The sequence below is a fragment of the Podarcis cretensis genome, assembly GCF_951804945.1.
Source record: "Podarcis cretensis genome assembly, chromosome: 3".
Lineage (NCBI taxonomy): Eukaryota > Metazoa > Chordata > Lepidosauria > Squamata > Lacertidae > Podarcis > Podarcis cretensis.
In genome coordinates this window covers 64,487,657-64,508,321 of record NC_137172.1, presented here as the reverse complement: position 1 = coordinate 64,508,321, position 20,665 = coordinate 64,487,657, and the positions used below count along the sequence as shown (strand labels likewise).

At 40.0% G+C, this 20,665-nt stretch overlaps 1 protein-coding gene across 1 annotated transcript in view; it reads right to left on the bottom strand.

The window, feature by feature from the left end:
* HBS1L (HBS1 like translational GTPase) overlaps positions 1–20,665 on the bottom strand; it is a 45,677-nt gene that overhangs the window by 4,424 nt on the left and 20,588 nt on the right. Inside the window, exons 5-16 of the mRNA XM_079970650.1 lie at positions 16,942–17,050; positions 14,250–14,494; positions 13,971–14,136; positions 12,360–12,477; positions 11,675–11,821; positions 11,232–11,306; positions 10,050–10,167; positions 9,851–9,919; positions 8,057–8,161; positions 5,992–6,082; positions 4,262–4,370; positions 167–267 (exon numbers count right to left, since the gene is read on the bottom strand). Of these exons, the coding sequence (XP_079826776.1) occupies positions 167–267; positions 4,262–4,370; positions 5,992–6,082; positions 8,057–8,161; positions 9,851–9,919; positions 10,050–10,167; positions 11,232–11,306; positions 11,675–11,821; positions 12,360–12,477; positions 13,971–14,136; positions 14,250–14,494; positions 16,942–17,050 (1,453 nt within the window). The remainder of the gene's footprint in view (positions 1–166; positions 268–4,261; positions 4,371–5,991; positions 6,083–8,056; positions 8,162–9,850; positions 9,920–10,049; positions 10,168–11,231; positions 11,307–11,674; positions 11,822–12,359; positions 12,478–13,970; positions 14,137–14,249; positions 14,495–16,941; positions 17,051–20,665) is intronic.

Below are 20,665 nucleotides of genomic sequence, written 5' to 3'. Positions count from 1 at the left end.
CAGAATGTTTTGAGATCTAAATGTAAGATCAACTATTTGCATTTTATCTGCCTATCTGATTACCGTATCTCTCTTCCCATTTCCACTATGCTTAACATGATAGAAATTTGAGTTGGACTTGCTATGCAACACATTTTTTACCAAAATTTCCACTTAAAATACTTACTTAGGCTTTTTCTTTGTGACTTCACCTGTACTCTTGTGAAGCACACTCAATAACCTCCTAATAGTGGCAGGCTCGCTTACAGTTTGAAAATGTAAAAGCACCTGAAACAAGAGTTTGTTTTAATTGACAACCGTCTTAAAACTATTTTCAGCAGATGATAGAACGTGAACAGGACCGAAACGCTTCTATAAATGCATTTTGCAAGCTACAAGAAGAAAGATTTTGCACGTATAGCTGGGAAAGGTTCAGAAAAGGATAACCAGAATACTCAAGGGGTTGGAGCAACTGACCTCTAAGAGGAAGGGTTACAACATTTGAGGTTTTTTAGTTTAGAGAAAAGGCAAGTAAGGGAGAGGGACAGGACAGAGACATATAAAACTATGTATGCATGGTGCGAAGAAGGTGGATAGGGAAAAGTTTTCCTCCCTCATCAAGTTATCCAAGGCAGATGAATGTTGGATAATTCAGGACAAAGGGAAGTACCTTGTCACACAGCACGCAGTTAAACTATGGAATTTGCTCCCACAAGAGATAGTGATTGCCACCAAGTTGGATGGCTTTAAAAGGCAATCAATGGCTACTAACTATGACAGCTAGGTTCTATCCCCATTGCTGGAGGTAGTATGCCTCTGAATAATTATTGCTGGGAATTATAGGTATGGGAGAGTGTTCAGGTTCGACATGTGGGCTTCCTATGGCCACCTGATTCTGCACTGTTAGACCAGAGCACAGTATGAAACAAAGCAGTTCCATTTGCTAAATGATCTCCGTGTGTAAACACAACTTGCCTTTCTTCTCTTTTTCCCATGGGTCGCTGCCCTCCCCAAATCTACCCTGAAAGATCCCCCAGAATACATTTAGGGGGTGCATGGGGTGAGTGGAGGGGAGTTCTGTTGCGCAGTCAGAAATCCTTGCACTAATGTAAATACTTTTTTGGCTACCACCCTGAGTTCTGGACTAGATGGATATTTGACTTGATCCAAGAGGCTTTTCTTATGAACTCCTTACAATGTTAACCAAAACTGTCTCTTGATTTAATTGTGCAGTCCACATGTGGTCATCTTTCTGTCTCTCAGTCTCAAGTAGTGCTTTTGCCTACTATCTTAACCCATGATTTTGAACCTTCAAAATACCACTGTAATGAATACAGCCAATCTTCTTCAAGAGCAGCATTTCAAGATGTATTCTCTGCTTTAGGATGTGTGCAGCAAAGCAGGTATACATCACTGTGCAGTACATATAGAATGAATCTAATTAAAAAGCAGGCATGTGCATGAGTGATAAAATGCTAAAACACAGAACGTAAGGTCTTCAGAAAACAAAGACAGTGCAAGAAAATAGATCAATCCTGAATTGCAAAATAACACGACAAGAGATTGAACAAGCCATTCAGAACATGCAATTGGGCAAATCCCCAGGGCCAGATGGGCTGACCTCCAAGTACTATAAGATATTAAAAGACTATCTGATACAACCACTGACGGAGGTCAGCAATGACATTATGGAGGGGAAGAAGGCACCGGAATCGTGGAAAGAAGCTTTTATCACATTGATACCAAAATCGGAAGCTGAAAAGACACAACTTAAGAACTATCGTCCCATCTCTCTTTTAAATGTGGATTATAAAATATTTGCAGACGTTTTGGCAAGTAGACTCAAAAAAGTATTAAATGAAGTAATTCATAAAGACCAGGCAGGCTTTCTCCCAGGTAGACATTTGTTTGCTAACACAAGGAATATCATTGACATTTTGGAACTTTTGCAAACAGACATAAATACAAAAGCAGTGTTAATTTTCATAGATGCGGAGAAGGCCTTTGACAATATTTCTTGGAAATTTATGAAGGGAAATTTAAAAGAAATGGGAGTGGGACGGGGTTTTGAGAATGGGATTGATGCAATATATTCAGAACAAAAAGCTAAACTGATAGTTAACAATGTGGTTACAGAAGAGTTTAAAATTGAAAAAGGAACACGACAAGGTTGCCCCATTTCCCCTCTGCTATTTATTTCAGTTCTGGAGGTGCTCTTGAACATGATCAGAGGGGACCGGTTGGTGGAAGGAATCCAGGTCGGAGCAAAACAATACAAACTTAAAGCTTTTGCAGATGACCTAGTTTTGACTCTGCAGGAGCCAGAATCTAGTACGAAAAGAGTGTTACAATTGATTCAAGACTTTGGTCGGGTGGCGGGATTTAAATTAAACAAACAGAAAACTAAGGTGTTGGGGAAAAATTTGACAGATACAGAGTTGGAACGGTTTCAGAGAGAGACAGAACTAACTGTGGTTAAAAAAGTAAAGTACCTAGGGGTAAACATAACAGCAAAAAATCTGAGTCTTTTTAAGGATAACTATGAAAAAATGTTGGTCTGAAATTAAAAGAGACTTAGACAGTTGGACAAAATTGAAACTTTCTTTGTTAGGCCGAATTGCCGCTATTAAGATGAATGTATTGCCAAAAATGTTGTTTTTGTTTCAAACACTACAGATTGTGGACAAGACGGAGTGCTTCCGGAAGTGGCAGAGAGACATTTCTAAGTTTGTCTGGCAGGGCAAAAAGCCCAGAATTAAGTTTAAGATATTAACTGACGCGAAAGAAAGAGGGGGCTTTGCCCTGCCAGACCTAAAGTTGTACTATGAGGCCGCAGCTTTCTGCTGGCTAAAAGACTGGCTACTTCTCGAGGACACCGACGTTCTGGATCTGGAAGGTTTTAACAATGCTTTTGGATGGCATGCATACTTATGGTATGACAAGGTTAAGATCAATAAGGCCTTTAAGAATCATATTGTCAGAAAAGCAGTGTTTAATGTCTGGACAAAATATAAAGACTTATTGGAAAATAAAACTCCAAGGTGGCTTTCACCGCTGGAAGCTAAGGCCCGAAAAAACCCCAATATGGAGGCCAAATGGCCAAAATATTGGGAAATACTAGAAAAAGATGGAGACAATTGGAAATTGCAGAGTTTGGAGAAAATGAAGGATAAAGTGCGAGACTGGCTACACTACGCTCAGATTAAAGAAGTCTTTAAAAATGACAAAAAGTTAGGGTTCCAGGTGGAGAAATCGAAATTGGAAACAGAACTGTTAGAACCTAAGACCAAGGTACTTTCAAGAATGTATAACTTGCTGTTAAAATGGAACACACAAGATGAAATGGTTAAATCGGCTATGATAAAGTGGGCACAGGATATTGGGTATAACATTATGTTTGAGGACTGGGAAAGGTTGTGGACCACTGGGTTGAACTTCACTGCATGTAATGCTTTGAAGGAAAATGTAATGAAAATGATACATAGATGGTACATGACCCCAGTTAAACTTGCCAAAATATACCATTCGTCTGATAATAAATGCTGGAAATGTAAAGGAAATGAAGGAACATTCTTTCACCTCTGGTGGACGTGCCCTAGAGTGAAGGCCTTCTGGGAAATGATATATAATGAGTTGAAGAAGGTATTTAAGTATACTTTCCCTAAGAAACCAGAGGCCTTCCTCCTGGGTATTGTCGGCCAGAGGGTGATAAAGAAGGACAGAATTTTTTTCCTGTATGCAACAACGGCAGCAAGGATACTCATCGCTAAGCATTGGAAAACTCAAGATCTACCCACACTGGAGGAATGGCAGATGCAACTGATAGACTATATGGAATTGGCTGAGATGACCGGCAGAATTCGAGACCTGGGAGAGGAGAGGGTTGAAGAAGATTGGAAGAAATTTAGGATTTATTTACAAAAACACTGTAATTTGGTTGAATGTTAAGAAGGATGCCAGATCATAAACAACTGAGCACCATTAAACTAGATGTAATCTGGATGATAAACGAGATTGAGGAAAATATAATTTTTTTGGAGAATTATTAGATTAAATTAAATGAATGAGATTTAAGAATGTAAACAAGTTGATAAATTGCTGGAAAAATTTTTACTATGATGCAAGTGGGAGCGGGAGGCGTGAGGGAGTCCAAAGAAGCTTTGAAAATATGTTACGATACATGTTATATTGTTTATTATTTTTTGCATTTTTGTATTTAAAAAATCTTAATAAATATTTATAAAAAAAGAAAAAAAGAAAACAAAGACAGTGCCACACTTACAGGGAATCCTTTGGTGATGGGAACTTCAATATTGAAGATGAGGATCCGAGCTCTGAAACGCGTGCAAGCTTTAATAGGTTCCTTGGGGCAACAAAATATGCACGCAACACTGCAAGAGAGATTGTGAAGAAACAAATCAGGCTAAGTGCATCTGGGTTTTAAATGTGGTAACACCAAGAGGCATGCTTAGATGACAAACTAACATGGAGACTGCATCAATTCCCACTGTCATCCTTTGGCCTATACCAGGCTGATGCTTTCCCACAGTGGTCAATCCTATTTGTGTGTCCAGACTGTGCCAGGGTGAGGTTTGCCCTCAGTTGGGCTGGATAGGATTGGCAGCAGCAGTGCTACCAACAGGTACCCTAGAAGTAATACATTTATTACTGTTTGGGGGTTGCTAGCTCTTCTAAAGTGCACACACATTCTGTTAGGCAGGAGGAGATATGGAAGTGGTTATTTTATGTATGTTTGGGTAGCACATTGCTTTCTACCATATTGTCCCAAATGCTCTACAAAATTTCACATACATAAAACAAAGCAGAGAGTAGGAGTTTGCTATGGGTTCTCCAAGTAATTTTTAGTGTGATGTGCGGAGGAAGGTGATGCTATTTGTTCACAACATTATAAGTCGGGCAGAATTATGGCTTACTGAGCTTTCAGCAGCAGTCTTCTTAACTCCTTTCCCCTCTCTCTAGCTACTTAGTCCATCATGACTAATACGAACAGTGATCACCATGTCAAGATCACTAAATCTCTTTATTTTCTCATCTCCATAAGTCAAATAATATAGATTCAGTCATTCATTCCACTAATTGGTAACAAGTACAGAGAATCTTTGAGGGTGCAATCCATTTATCTGGGAGTAAGACCTACTGAAATCAAAATGGTTTCCTCCTGAGCAAATATGGTTATGATCATGCTATTTAATATTGTTAATAATCAAGTGACCCATTCTCCTGCTTCTCTCCTTCACACATACCCAGCACCACCAAACTGAATTAACCAGTTAAGATTCCCTTAGTATGTCAACTCCAGTACTGCTCTACATAATAAACTCCAATGGTGCTTGTTTTTATGGAGATTAGTACCTTAATGTAGAGTGCCACTTTTACCTCTTCTCCATCCTGTCCCCCCGACACACACACACACACACATATTTATTTGGAAGAAGACAAGCGCTAACTCTTCCTTGGTCATCATAGTCTCTTCAATACTTTCTGCCAAATTTAACCCCTTTCTTTTTCTTTTTTGAGCCCCATCTTCTTTTGTCACCCTTGACTGGTCTATCTCAGTCAAACAGCAGTCACATTGTATTGTTTCTGTTCCTTACAGTACCAAGTGTACTAGTAGTGTTAAAATAACTGTTGTTCAGTAGCAGCAAAGATTTTTTAAAAAAATAAAACCCAACGTTATACGCAATCTATCTGAGCACTCTTTTGCCTCCCAAAACTCCAGATGAATATACCAACAAATCGTTATGCCTGGCCCTTATTTGTTTTTTTAACCCAACAATTGCCTGACTGTGATCAAGACCACTGCCAGTTTCACATCGCCTATTGCATGCAGGCTAGGTGATTTGCAGTTCTCTTGCTATCCAGGTAGCAAGCCTCCCACACCCTCCCTCCCTCCCTCCCCAACCGGTAAACCACTGATTATCAACTGCAACGGTTAGAAAGCTTCATGTTAAATATAAACCGTTGCTTAGGCAAAGTCTTTTCTGTACTCACTTGATTTTGATGATATCCATGCCAGTCAAAGTGAGAATAACGTGATCTCCTGCTGCAGCCCAATCCACTGGTTCATCATGTAGGGCAATTCCTAGAAATGAGTAAAACCAGAACTAAACAGTGAACTACCTTGGTCTAACTGCTACAAACAGCTCTGTTTTTGCCAGTTCTGCTGCATCAACCACGACTCATCAGTTTTCAGTATGAATGAGGTGATAGTAAAAGCTGTTGACTAAAACCTCAGACAGCTTTTCTTCTCGGGAACTACCATCATCTAAAGTCACCTTGCCTTACGGAGTGAGTTTTCTGCAAGTCAATGTTCAGCTATACGTATGCCTGTCACACTGCACAGGTGTCACAATTTTGAAAGTATGACTGCACAAGAATTTAAGAAGGAATTTATTATTTATGGTACAAGCACCCTGTCCGCAAACTTTTAAAAATCTCGGTCGTACCTGCTTTCATTTTTCACCAAATGAGTTTTTGTTTGCTTTTGACGTAATGGTGAAACAAATGGGTATGCTATGAAGCATACTAAACTCTGTACTAAATCATATGTATGAGTTACTGAAGAATTCCTGAGCTTATATGCTGATGGCTAAATGCATGAACATCTAGAGCTTTGAAGCATTCATATGGTTGTTGGAAACCGTAACTGGGAAAAGGAGACAAATTTGGAAAAAGTGTTCTGGAAATGCTGTACTTAATTCGAAAGTACTAAACTTTCAGAAAAAGCACTATACTGTCATATTAATTTAATGCTTGATTTTACAAAGTTATTGCCTCATATTTGGGATATACATAAAGCAAACCCAAACCAATAATAATGCCTTGTCCATTAAAACAGTATAATTGTTCAGTTTAATCTACAATAAAAATATTCTGCAAGTTGTGAAAACCAATAAAGTATAAGCTTGGAATGCAGTCCAGCTATACACACATACACACTGACTCAGCTAATTATAATGGAAATTAATATTGCTTTGCAATGTGACTTCTGTAAAGAATATTTTAAGTAGCAATCCTATATTAAAAATAATGTTAAATGAAATAAACTGAATCCTGACTACTAGGATTATTTTCTCACAAATGTTGAAGTATTACAGTCTGAAAAAGGCTGCTTAGAGAAATCTCTATATCACTTTCTCTCCCTCCCTGTCTATAGCATTCTTACTATGCCAGCTATTAGTGGAAAGTTCAACAGTAACATGACAGCAGCTATATTATTGTTTCATTCTAATAACTGATATAATGCAAATTATTTAAGTACTTCCATACGACCTTTCAACCTAAGGAAATTTTAAACTTTAAAAATGTGTATATAAACACACAACCTGCAATAAAAATTACAAAATATCCAGTAACAATATCTTACTAATGAAATCAAATAGCAGCAATTAAAACAGCTGCAAGGAGTGAGCATAAAACTGGGTCAGATAAAACAACCAAGAGGAGCATAAAGACGCCAGCAAAATGAAAAGATTGATGAAGGGGTGGGGAGGGGAATTACCACCTTACATTCAATGGAGGGAAAGCAAATCAAACATATCTAGATAGGGAACTGCACAACTGGGTGTTGCAACTGGGTGCCTTCCATTGCCACCAGCCACATTCAATCAGAAGGCAGCAGGATGTGGGGCAATACCTCTAAAATGATGACAATAGTGAACAGGTTTTTGTAGAAGCATGCCATTCAATATCTTGGCTCTAACCACCCACCCACCCACCCAAAGTGGAAGCCAATGAAGATGGGGGTGGCAGGGGGGCGAAATATGCTTCAATAAATGTAAGAGTGGTGCAGTAATCCAATATTGATGTCACCACGGCAGTTAATGGTTTCTGCTTTATCCAGGAATGCATGCAGCTGCTGCAAAAGTGCTCTTGGCCACAGCTGCTTTCTGGACCTCCAGGAGCAAAGCTGCTCTCAAGCAACACTCACAGTTCAGCAGAAGGAATCACCCAATTTTCTTGGAGGTTTTCACATACAACAGTGTAGATTAACACATTCTAAAGCTGCCTGCAGGGTAACCCAAAGGGAGATCATCCATCAGCCTGTATACTATACCTTTTACCGTGCAAGTTTCATTAGGAGGCATCGCTAGCAGTCGATCTCCAACTTGAACATATCCTGCTTCAATTTTACCAGTCACACAAAATCCTGATCCTTGATCTGCAACAAAAACGTTGGTTGGAGACAGCAAAAGTAACCTTCTCTGAAGGTTGCACCACCAGAGATGCAATTTTTGATAAGATAAAAATAGTTGCACAATTGATTTTACATTGTAATGCAAAGCGAGTCTTTGATTTTATCAGTAAAACAAATCTCAAACATTGCAATAAGAAAACAATAACCATCCAACCAGTAAGTTTTCTATTTGAAAAATGTACTCAAATATTTTATGCTCCGTTGGGCTACCTATTGTGCTTCAGTGGTTTTAAAACTATTTTCTCACCAAACCTACAAATATGTGACTGGCTGGAGATGTTAAAACAGAGGGATTATGCTGGCATTATGGTTGACATTCCAGCACCAAGAACTATACTCTTCTGCAAGCACAGGTCTCAGTTCACTTGGGGATTCATAGTGGATGCAGAATGAGTAGGGAGGAGGGTGGGAAGAAAACTAGAATTACAGTGCTGCCTCGCAAGACGAAATTAATCCGTTCCGCGAGTCTCTTCGTCTAGCGGGTTTTTCATTTTGCGAAGCATGGCTATTAGCGGCTTAGCGGCTATTAGCGGCTTTAAGAAAAAAGAAAAAGACTCGCAAGAACTCGCAAGACGTTTCGTCTTGCGAAGCAAGCCCATAGGGAAATTCGTCTTGCGGAATGACTCAAAAGACGGAAAACTCTTTCGTCTAGCGAGTTTTTCGTCTTGCGAGGCATTCGTCTTGCGGGGCACCACTGTAGTTGGCTCTGCCTGCCACTGGCTCCAGCTCTTCCTACTACTGCCCACTTTGCTTTCCATCCTACCAGTCCCAATGGGCAACAGCTGCCACTGCATACACAGAATCTTTATTCAATGTGTGCCTAACCATTATTGGAGAACCAGGGTGGAAATTCTTTCAGGACACTGAAAGTATTAGGGATGGGGAGTGGGAGACACATCCTAGATTCAAAAACCATTATAGGTGCCAACGTTCCCATGTGCCGACACAGCTGCTGAACTCAGCAGGTGTTTATTTATTTTCACTTAACAGAATGTATAGACTGCTGTAGCAAAGAAAAATCTAAGCCATTTACATTAAAAGTTTAAAGTACTTATTTTAAAAACGCAGAAAAAAATCAACAAAATTTAAAAACAAGTACATTGAAAATACAGATAAGAACAAAGGAACTTAATAAAAGTTACAATAAGTCTGGCCAATTCTCCAAATTTAAGAACTGCAGCAATAGAAAAAACATTTATAATTGTGGATACTGTGTGTTGCACTACTGCAACAAGCTATGCAATAATAATAATAATAATAATAATAATAATAATAATAATAATAATTTATTATTTGTACCCCGCCCATCTGGCTGGGTCTCCCCAGCCACTCTGGGCGGCTTCCATAAAAACCAAAAATACACTAAAATATCACAGATTAAAAACTTCCCTGAACAGGGCTGCCTTAAGATGTCTTCTGAATGTCAGGTAGTTATTTATTGCTTTGACATCTGATGGGAGGGCGTTCCACAGGGCAGGCGCCACCAGTACATGCACTTCAGTCAGTAATGAAAAGCAGGATATTACCTATTCTAAGTAACATTTCTAGATTAGTTTTTTTAAATAAATATTTTTAGGAAATTTGTTCACCAGTGAAGGGAAATTGCATGACAGAAATTTTATTTTTTTTAATACTGAAAGAAAACTTACTAACCTTTAAAAACATCTGATACACATAATCTGAATGGTTTCTCCACTGATCTTTGAGGTGGCTTGAAAGAATCTGTAAATAAACCAATGTGCTCTGTGAATAGCTATGTCCTTTACAGCAAGTGATATTAATTTGTCTCTACTGCATTTCCCCAGCTGTGTGCTGAAACTGTTCTAAAAATCTTACAGAAGTAAACACATACCTATTTGTTCTAACAAGCATTTTCCTTCATACCACTTGGTCAGCTCACTCGCTTGACTTCTTGTGACAAGATTTTCACCACCAAGCCCACTTGTAGGTATATAAGCTACGTCCGACTCCTGGTTGAGAGAAGTGTTTAATTTGCAGCGTGAAATTGGAAAGCAACTTTTCCAGCATTATAAGTAGTATTTCTAAGCTTTTGAAACTCAAACTAAGATTCTTCTTGTGGAAGATAGAAAGCTAATGCTACTTAATCAGTTACTGAAGCTAATTAATAAGTCCTGCACTTCACAGAATATTGAAGGAGAAAGTAACACCTATAGCAATTTGATCCTTTCATGACATCACTGTATAGAACATCTCTCTCATACACATCCCCACACACCTTGAACTGACCAATAACAATTCCCTTCACACCTCACAAAAGGCAGGGCTCAATAAATCTATTGGTCTTCTCGCCAGTGACAAAGGGCCTTTCCCTCACCTTGCAAGCCTTGCTGTAAAGCTTGGCTTGGCTTGGCTTAAACTCTCTCTCCATCCCCTGCTCACCACAGAGGAAAGGAAAGGTGCTCTCTTTCATAAGCTGGGCTTCCACAAAAAGCATCAGCACTGCCTCATTGCTACTACTGCAAAAACTGAGAGGGAAGGGAAAGAAACCACACCCAGGATGGGTAGTCTCTTTCCCTTCAATTTAGTTTTTTCAGAAAGCAGCAGCAAAATGCCAGCGGCGCTTCTCTAAAAGCTCAACTCTCTGGAGAAAAAAAAATACTACTCATTTCCTCCACAGACAACATGGACAAGAGGAAAGGATGCTCTTGTTCTGTAATTTTTTTCTTTTGAAGACAGCATTGAAGTTGAAGTATTGCTCTCCCAAGCAGTGGAAGTGGATATAAAACATCTGTCAGTGGAAAAGCAGAGGACTAGAATTCTAGTTCATTAAAAAGGAATTCTTGGCAGTCGGTAGCAAATTAAAGTATCAGCCCTTTGAAAAGCCAGCATAATTTTCAAGTAATAATTAGCCAGTCACCAGAAATTTTGTCACAGCCCTATCACATATCATATCCACACATTTAGAATGGGCCAATAGCATTTTGTGACCTTTCCTGTACCCATAGCAGTGGATATAGTCATTGAAAACCCAGACTTTTAATCAGTCACTTGAATTCTATATCATTTTCTTTACCTTAAAGCCAGCTTGCTTCAGGAACTGCCCGAGCTTACTGACAATCTCCCGAAATCTTTCCTGTTGCCAATTGACCTAAAATAAACACATAATATATCACCAAGGAAAGATAAAGTACAAACACCATTCTTAACACAAGTGAAAATTATCTCTTGCCAAGAAGTAACATTAACAGTAAGACACCCCACTGAAAAATAATTATAAAATAATAAGGTAACCCAGTAGAAAGAACACTCAGTGCTGAATCAAGAAAATCTTCATTTAAGTGTCAGCTAAGCCAATAAAACACTTTGTACGTGCACCATTTTTTCCACAGAATTTCATCAATCTAGAATTCAACAAAATATTACAGTTTCCTTGGAAAATAACCAAGCTCCATTTGTAACAACTTGTGTGTTCTCTTCTTGCAGAAAATAAATTTTCAGAAAGTCAAGGGAAAATACCTGGTCCATTTTATTGACAGCAACTGCCAGCTGTGTGACTCCAAGAGATCGAACCAACAGTCCATGTTCTCGTGTTTGCCCACCAGTCTCAAATCCTGCTTCAAACTCCCCTCTGCTGGCATCCACCACTAATATAGCCACATCAGCCTAAGGAAGAATAATTGTTACACAGTATTTCTTGGCATTTATTAACCATACACAGCCGAGCCTAATCACATCTGTAATTTCTTCACAAATACGCTTCCTTTCCCCCTTTATGATAAAATGCATGCATATCTGAGTCACTCCAAAAATGTAAAGCCCCAATGGCGCCCATTGTATTGATACAGTAAGAACTACAAAGCTAAGATTCGCTATGCTCTTGCACAAACAGTGGAAAATGTATGGATCTATTATATATTTGGGAAAGCTAGTGTTTGTTTGCTTTGCATTTGGACAATGCTTCTGATACAAAAAAAATTTACACAATGGTTCCTGAGATCAAGAAGCAGGTTTGTGTCTATGCTTGAAGACAGCTGGGTGCCATTTTGAATCAAGATGGCATACTGCACATTTCAAAACTGCACAGATCTTAACCACTGATTTTAACCACTAAGTACTGCCAGTGAATGAACTGTTACAAAACTCAATTCAATGTGTTATCACTTCTTTTTATAGACAAGTGACGCCAATAAAAAGTCTTTACCATTGCAGCTCCTGTGATCATATTTGGAATGAAGTCTTTATGGCCAGGAGCATCCATCAATGTAATAACTTTTGTCTTTGTCTCAAATTTGGTCATACCTACATCCATTGTCACTCCCCTAAAAATAAAGCACAGGCATGAAGTGTGTCACTTACAATCCTTTCCAAAGTTTACCTTGTATTAATAAATGAGTGCTAAAAATAAACCACCTTCTTTGGGATAAGCACAAAAGAGTCTAATGTGATTATAGTGCCATTCTATGATAAAGGCACCCACAAAATAATTTTTTTAATCATGGTTACAAGAAAAGGCTATCACCAAGTTGATACAGCTAGCAATCCTGAGAAATGTGTCAATGTACGAGCTTGCAATATCAGAGGAAGCTATGAAATGAGAATGTGCTTACATGCCTGAGCACATCCAAGAATGGCCACCACACCAAAGAAGAGCAGTCTCATGGCTACTTCATCATGGAAACTAGTCATGCAATTCAGCACTAATTCTGCTACATAAGCAATGGCAACAAACAAAACCCAGTATCAATAGCCTTAGAGAAGGATATTTGCAAACTGTATGGAGCATCCTGAGGTTCCCTGGAAGCTGATCACGGGTTCCTGAGTAAGAGTGAACTAACCACCACCCCCATGCAGTTATTACATCACAATCGCATCCAACTATGCACCTTCACAGGAGAATTTGGGGTATGTTCTTAAGAACTCCCCATCCATGTGGAGTACAATTATACTGCTTCATATGGGATAACACTGTGGCCCAAAAAACCAAGTGTTCACTCCATAAAATGATCCAGAATCTTGAAAAACACATATAAGGAGTGCAGAGTGAACAAGGGTTCCATGGCAGAGGCTCAGAACATATAAGTGCTCCTGTTGGATCAGACCAAAGGTCCATCTACTCCAGCATCCTGTTTGCACTGTGGCCAGCCTATGCCTGAAGGTTTGATGAGAAGGACCTGAATGTAACAGCAATCTCCCCCACGTGGTTCCCAACAACTACAACTGAGGTATACTATCTTAAATCGCAGAGGTAGTATGTATAGTAGCCATCAATGGTCCTAGCCCTCTTCCAACATTCAGCTTCAATGGATGGTCCTCAGTTCTAGCATTATGAGCGGGGGGGGGGGGGGGGGGGGGTATTTATGCTTTCTCCGTGCCAGGCATAATCTTATACAGCTTTTTTCTCAGCTAAAAAGCCACAAATATTGCAACAGTTTTCTCAAGAAGTGTGGCTCCAATTCCTAAATCATTTCAGTTGCCTTTTTCTGAACCTCTTCTGACGCTATATTATTTACCAGGTGAACCATCTAGGACTAAACACAGTGTTCTAAGTGAGGTCATAGGAGATTCCTCTACAGGCAAGTCTTTGCAGAAGAGATTCCTTTTCATGCAGAAAGTTTGAATACCACAGCTTCTTTCCTCAATTCACAAGAAAGGAGAACAATTCTATCAGCATAGCATTTATTCCACTAATTTAATCGTATCTTATTCATGCGAACGGTAAACATCAATGTGCACTATTAAAAGTGCATTACAAATAATACTTCATACACACACACACACACACATACATATATATATATAGTATATTGCTCACCTCTCTCTCTCTTCCCCTGTCTCATCTAAGACCCATGCATAAGCAAATGATGCCTTTCCAGCTTTCTTTGATTCTTGCTCATATTTGTGCATAGTTCGTTTGTTCACATTGCCCAGAAGATACAGCAAATGACCCATGAGGGTACTTTTTCCTGCATCAACATGTCCTAAGAATAGGAAATACATGTGGGATTATCTCTGATGGACACATGTTAAAAGCCACTTGAGGGAAGAATTGTTTATGTGTATTCAGATCATTTTCACTCCAAAAAAATATTACCTATTACCACAAGGTTAAGTAGATGTTTTCCTCCTTGTCTCTTCTCCAGCTCAGCTTTCACATCTATTTGCTGTTTTGCTTTTCCGGACTTTTTCACTGAAGTTGGTGTCAAGGTTGGTTCTTCTGATACTTGAACAGTCTGGGGTGGAAAAGCTGGTTTAGGTAGAATCTCAGTAACCCCCACGTTGGCATCTCCAGCTGAGAGTCCCTTTTGTGGCACATGCCCATTCTCTTCAGTATTCACACTGGAAAAAGCAAAGAATGAACTTTAAGAGAAGAAGAGTTTCACAACTATACAGAACAAATGAAATTCATTCTTACACGTTCATCAAAACTGCAAAATAAAGGAGCAGAGGCAAACTACCAAACAGCCACAGACAGTGGGTAAATACAATCATTTACTAAACAGTGACTTACTACAGTGTGAATGTCAAGCAGTTGGCAGGGCAGAGCAGAATCAGTACAGAAGGGACTCCTAGCACTCTTCTTCCCTGGAGTTATGAGTAGGCACAAAATTGTGGCAAGGTGCCCTTCACCACTTGGTCAGACCATAGCCTGCCAAATTGTCCTACTCACTCTGTGCTAAGTTCTTACATGGCAAAGGGTCATCTGAACTTATCTGCTGAATAGCTTGCTTGAAATTCTGGCTTTACAAATGATAAATGGCATTCCAACTGTTGTTTGGTAGGGTACCTCCACTCACAGAAGGCTCTTTGATCCAGCTGAGACTTCTGCTAGCAGAACAGGGAAGGGGGCAATTTCTGCCAATTCTCCCTCTGTCTGCAACACCCCCCCCCAAAAAAAAACTGTTCCAGAATTGCGGGGAATCCTTCAGAAGAACATGGGAGATGGTGTGCAGAAAGAAAAGGAAATTGGCAAAAGTCATCTCCCTCTCCACTTCACAGATAGAAGCCTCTGCTGAAATAGAACTATAAGTCGAGAGACACCACATGACATAAACCTCCATGTAAGCAATTTAGTGGTCCTGCGGCACACAAGGAGCTCTCCACACAGATCTTTGGATCAGGACCATGGTCTGCCAAGAGTAATTCTGAAATGCATACTTTACTCAAGAAGACACTGCTGCTACATATGCTTGAAGGCCTACCAAGAGGGGATTTGGAACTGTGTTTGTGATTCTGAGTAAGTCTGTGCATACATACACACAGAGAATCTCCAGCAAAAGTGTCAGGTATATATGCACAAGTATGCGGAGGTATAGCAGAATATAAAGAAAATTAATAATAGTGAAAGTAGTTTAAGGTGGACTACCTGTTGAACTGTTGCTCAAGAATATGTCATTTACATTTGGTTCTTAATACAGGTTTGAGCCATAGCTATGAAGAGATGTTGAACATGCACACTTGCTTTATAAATTTAGAATGTAAACTATGAAGACTCCAGCAAGATACTGACCATGCAAGATTGAAGTTGCTCCATTTGTTTTAATGTAGATGTTCGATCACAGTATGTGGTCATATCCATTGCCCTAAATACGAGTATATGTATGTTGCATTCAGACTATCTGTTACTTCCACTTTACTGATTTTTTTTTCAGAATTCCCCCTCTTCAAACCTTCAGGCATAGGTCAATTGAAATGGCTGGTTGAGAATAACTGAGTAAAGAACACATTTCAGAATTACTCTTAGCAGACCATGGCCCTGATCTAAGGGCCTGTGTAAAGAGCTCCATGTTTGCAGCAACACCACTGGATATTTGCAGAAGCAGCCCCATGCATTCTATTACCTGCCATGCTATTTATACATGAAGAATTATATCTGCTTGCAGGCGGCTCTTTAATCTAGCAGAGGCTTCTATCAGTGAACCAGTCGATTGTCAGAATGGCCGTCACAGGTCTACAGATGGACACCATAAAACCTCTCCTTTCCCACTCTTTCAATCATTATACCGTATTTTTCGCACCATAGGACGCACTTTTCCCCCTCCAAAAATGAAGGGGAAATGTGTGTGCGTCCTATGGTGCGAATGCAGGCTTTTGCTGAAGCCTGGAGAGTGAGAGGGGTCGGTGCGCACCGACCCCTCACGCTCTCCAGGCTTCGCACACCTCTCCACAAGCAGCGGGAGCCCAGCTTGTGGAGAGTTGCCAGCATGCCGAAGCCTGCGCGCGCTGAGCTCAGCGTGCCCAGGCTTCGCGGACCTCTCCGCAAGCAGCGGGAGCGCTCCCACGGCTTGCAGAGAGCTGCCTGTTTGGGGGCTGGGGTTGGGGGAAGCTCGAGCTTCCCCCGCCCCAGCCCCGCGCCTGGGGGGAAAATAATTTTTTCCCCTTTATTTCCCCCCCAAAAAACTGGGTGCGCCCTATGGTCCGGTGCGCCCTATGGTGCGAAAAATACGGTACTTCAAATAACTGAGCTTGCAACAATTCAATTTGCAAAGTTGTATTTTAAACTAACCTCCAGAAAATTTTGCACCCTGTGAAACAGATTATTTTAATGTGGCTAGCTGTTTTCTCTGTGCTACTCAGAGTGAAAGATTTTTTTTTTCAAAAAAAACTCACGAATGCAAGATGCCTTTTTCTGAAAGTAATTATGAGTCAAACAAGAAGCCATGCTGCTCAGTTTTGTGACATATTGACTAAATTTCTGTAAAAATAGACCCCAAAAAATCTTGATACAGGTGCACCAGTCTGAAGGAAGATGATGCCAGTATACCTTGCAAGGGGTGAAGACTTACCATGGAACTTCAAAGCCGGTAGTTTGTCTCTTTCCAGACACAGTCATTTTGGTAACTTTTGGCACGACATCAGATTCAATTCTGTTTGTCTGGGAATCTCTGACTTTTCCTAGTAGGAGAGAAAATAATGCATATATAGCATAAGTACAGTGCAAACAGGCTTAAACTTCAGTGTAGTCCAATGTGTTATCTTGGCAGATTTAGCAACCGATAACTTTTAGCTTTCTAAAAATCAGGTTTGCTAAAAAAAAAAAAATTGTATAGTTGTATCCAAGTAAAAAGCTGCTTTTGTAGCAATGTACACTATACATGTGAACATTCAGAGCAGCTTATTAAAATTTTTAGCCATCCTGAGCTTTTGAAAGTGGAAGAAAAGGAAACCTAAAATTAACAAATAAAATATTTATTCTGTATCTATGCCTTCTATCTCAATAGGTGTGCCAAAAACTTGTAGCCAATGCCCATCGTATTTGGCATCCTAATAATGGAAGTTTTCTTATGTAATGGCTGGATGTTTTTGAAACTCCCCTAACTTCAAATAGGAGAGGTTCTCATTTTTTAACCTTCTGTTAAATAACCTTCTGCTGTATTTGAGATAATAACCTTTTTAATATTTTCCTCCCCACTCTGACTTAGTTGTACTGCCCGTGTTTCTCCTTTTATCAAAAGTTAAATGTAAAGCACATATAGTTATATTTGTCTGAATGCACTTATAATAGTTTCTCCCTGTATGTGTTCCCAAATAATGAGGTCCATCTTTCCAGACATTTGTTTCTTTTTGCAAACTTCTGAGTCTGTGTGTTTCTGCTGCAGTATTCTAGGTGTTTTTATTCCACTGTGGCTGATGTGGGCTTTTAAATGTGTCCTGCTTTTTCTTATTATGTTATATTGTGGTTTTATATGCATTTTATGGTTTTATATTGTAAACCACCCTGTAATCTTCAGATGAAGGGTGGTGTATAATTTAATTCAAGCCAGATATTGACAGGGAAGGGGAATGACATTTTCCTAAAGGATAGGGTGAGACAGCAGTTCGCAGCTTGGCGCCACAACCAAGTGATTGCCTACTTTTATGCCATTTCAACTTTTGCAATTATCCAGTCCTTAAAAGAAATACACACATGCACAAACAAAATCTTTCAAATCCTCAGTACTGAAACATTTATTTATTTATTTTTAAAGTATGTTTGACTAGGGACATGGGTGGCGCTGTGGGTTAAACCACAGAGCCTAGGACTTGCCGATCATTAGGTCGTGGTTCGAATCCCCACAACGGGGTGAGCTCCTACTGCTCTGTCCCTGCTCTTGCCAACCTAGCAGTTCAAAAGAATATCAAAGTGCAAGTACTGTGGTACCTCGGATTACATACTCTTCAGGTAACATACGCTTCAGGTTACAGACTCTAATAACCCAGAGATAGTACTTCGGGTTAAGAACTTTGCTTCAGGATAAGAACAAAAATCATGTGGTGCCGGCGCAGCAGCAGCTGGAGGCCCCAATAGCTAAAGTGGTGCTTCAGGTTAAGTACAGTTTCAGTTTAAGAACGGACCTCCGGAATGAATTAAGTACGTAACCAGAGGTACCATTGTAGATAAATAGGTACTGCTCCGCCGGGAAGGTAAATGGCGTTTCCGTGCGCTGCTCTGGTTCGCCAGAAGTGGCTTAGTCATGCTGGCCACATGACCCGGAAGCTGTACGCCAGCTCCCTTGGCCTATAGAGCGAGATGAGCGCGCAACCCCCGAGTCGGCCACGACTGGACCTAATGGTCAGGGGCCCCTTTACCTTTACTATGTTTGACTAATTTGCATAATTTAATCAACTTACGGAATGTAGATTTCCTTGGTTCACAATTTATTTAATTGTCCCAGGGTACAAATAGCCTTCACAGTATTTGGTAATCTCTCCCTCTCACCCACACTCCAGTGCGCTGTACTTGGTTCTACTTTGTTAAAGCTGTGGGCTGCACTAATGGTACATTTCAAAACTAGTGAGTTTAACATGTTAACAGAATGTACTGAGCAGAGGAAGTCTTTCATCCTGCCCGTCTAACGCTGCCCTAGATTCCCTTGCCTACTGATGAACTGGGGTCATCACCTAAGTGTGTGACTAGGTATGGCCTCGCTCTACTTCGAGACGTTCAGCAACTTGCAAGCTGTTTTTGAATAATTCCCCAAGAAAGAAGAATGAGTTATTTAGAAAAAGGTTATTTCCTAAATAGAAATTACACCAGGGGGTTTCCAAGTAAAAGCCCTGTTGCTTTCAGCTGCAACTTCTTTATAAAGCTTATGAGCCTGTACGCACACAATAATTTCTTGTTCAAGTAAGATGTTCAGGGGCCCCAAGTAGACACACTCATGTACGGTGTGTGTGGCAAAGAACCAGGCAGGCACACTTTCAGACTGGTAGCAGTTTCCATAACTGCAGCAACCACAATAACTAAGAGCCACCTGGATCTCACAGTGCATTTGTCATACAAGCAGAGCCTCATATAGCCTGCAAAGACACACAAAATGCTCTGAGTTTGGGGGGGGGGGTCTTTGAAAATACTACATACAGATATCTAAATGTCTTCCCCTGCACCCAAGCGAGTTCTTAAGAATATAGGAGTCATCTGGAGCGGACCAAATGTCCATAAAGTCCAGCATTCTGTTCTTACTGTGGAAGCTCACAACCAGAGCCTGAGGTAATCTAGAGAGGATAGCCCAATCCAGTTCTGTGAAACGTGCATAGATTACATGCATCCTCTTCCTGATATAATCCAGTGGGCTTTCCTGAAGTAATTCCCATCAATGTTTTGTCCATAAATGTGTCACATAATGATAAAACATTGCCTACAACCTACTGAAAACAGAGAGCAAGATTCAAACTTATTGTGCTATTGTTACGTATGGAATCGTTGTTGTTGTGCAAGAAGTGGTGCATAAAGAGCAACTGTCGCAGAGTATGATAAAAGTGGTTGTGCACCAACTTTCACAAGTACAAGACAAGCCCTGGATTCAGCTCTAAACTAAGAACAAGGTTTTGTTAGCAGAATGGCTTGTGAGAGCAGGCTGCCACAACTGGTTATCACCCAAACTGACTACATGCTCAGTCGAAAACAGAGTTTTTTTAACTGATTAGTGCACATTTGACACACATGATGTGCATTTACACCACACAATAGAATCAAGAGAGTTCAGTATGAAAATAATCTCACTCTGCTTGCAAGAAAAACACACAAAACCACATATTGCTGTGTGCAACTTAAACTTGTTCATGGGATTTTGCTTCGTTTTACAACTGCATTGGTCTAGTTACATGTGAACCACCAAATAAGTATTGTTCAACAGGGTGAAACAAGCTACCAGCCCAAACTGACAAAAGATTTAGGGAAAAGAAAATGCATAGGAGCATAGCAAACAAATGAAACATGACTAGCAGTCCAAGATAAATGAGAGTCCAAGCTGTATAAGATATAAATGAAGATGTCCATGGTGCCCAAATGGTCTAATATGTTCGGTTCCATCTCAAGCAAACTGTTGCCTTCAAGCTGTGAGAACAATATTTCAGGAATCATTTGCGCAGTAAACATGCTTCCCAAAGGCGGTCTCTGATTATCTGATTCTCACATTCTGCTATAACCACAAATGTGTTTGTGGTGTTTCCTTATTCAACGTATCTTACTAAATGACTCCAATGTGTGTTTCATTGACAATCAGGGAAAACACTGTGTGATGTTATGCG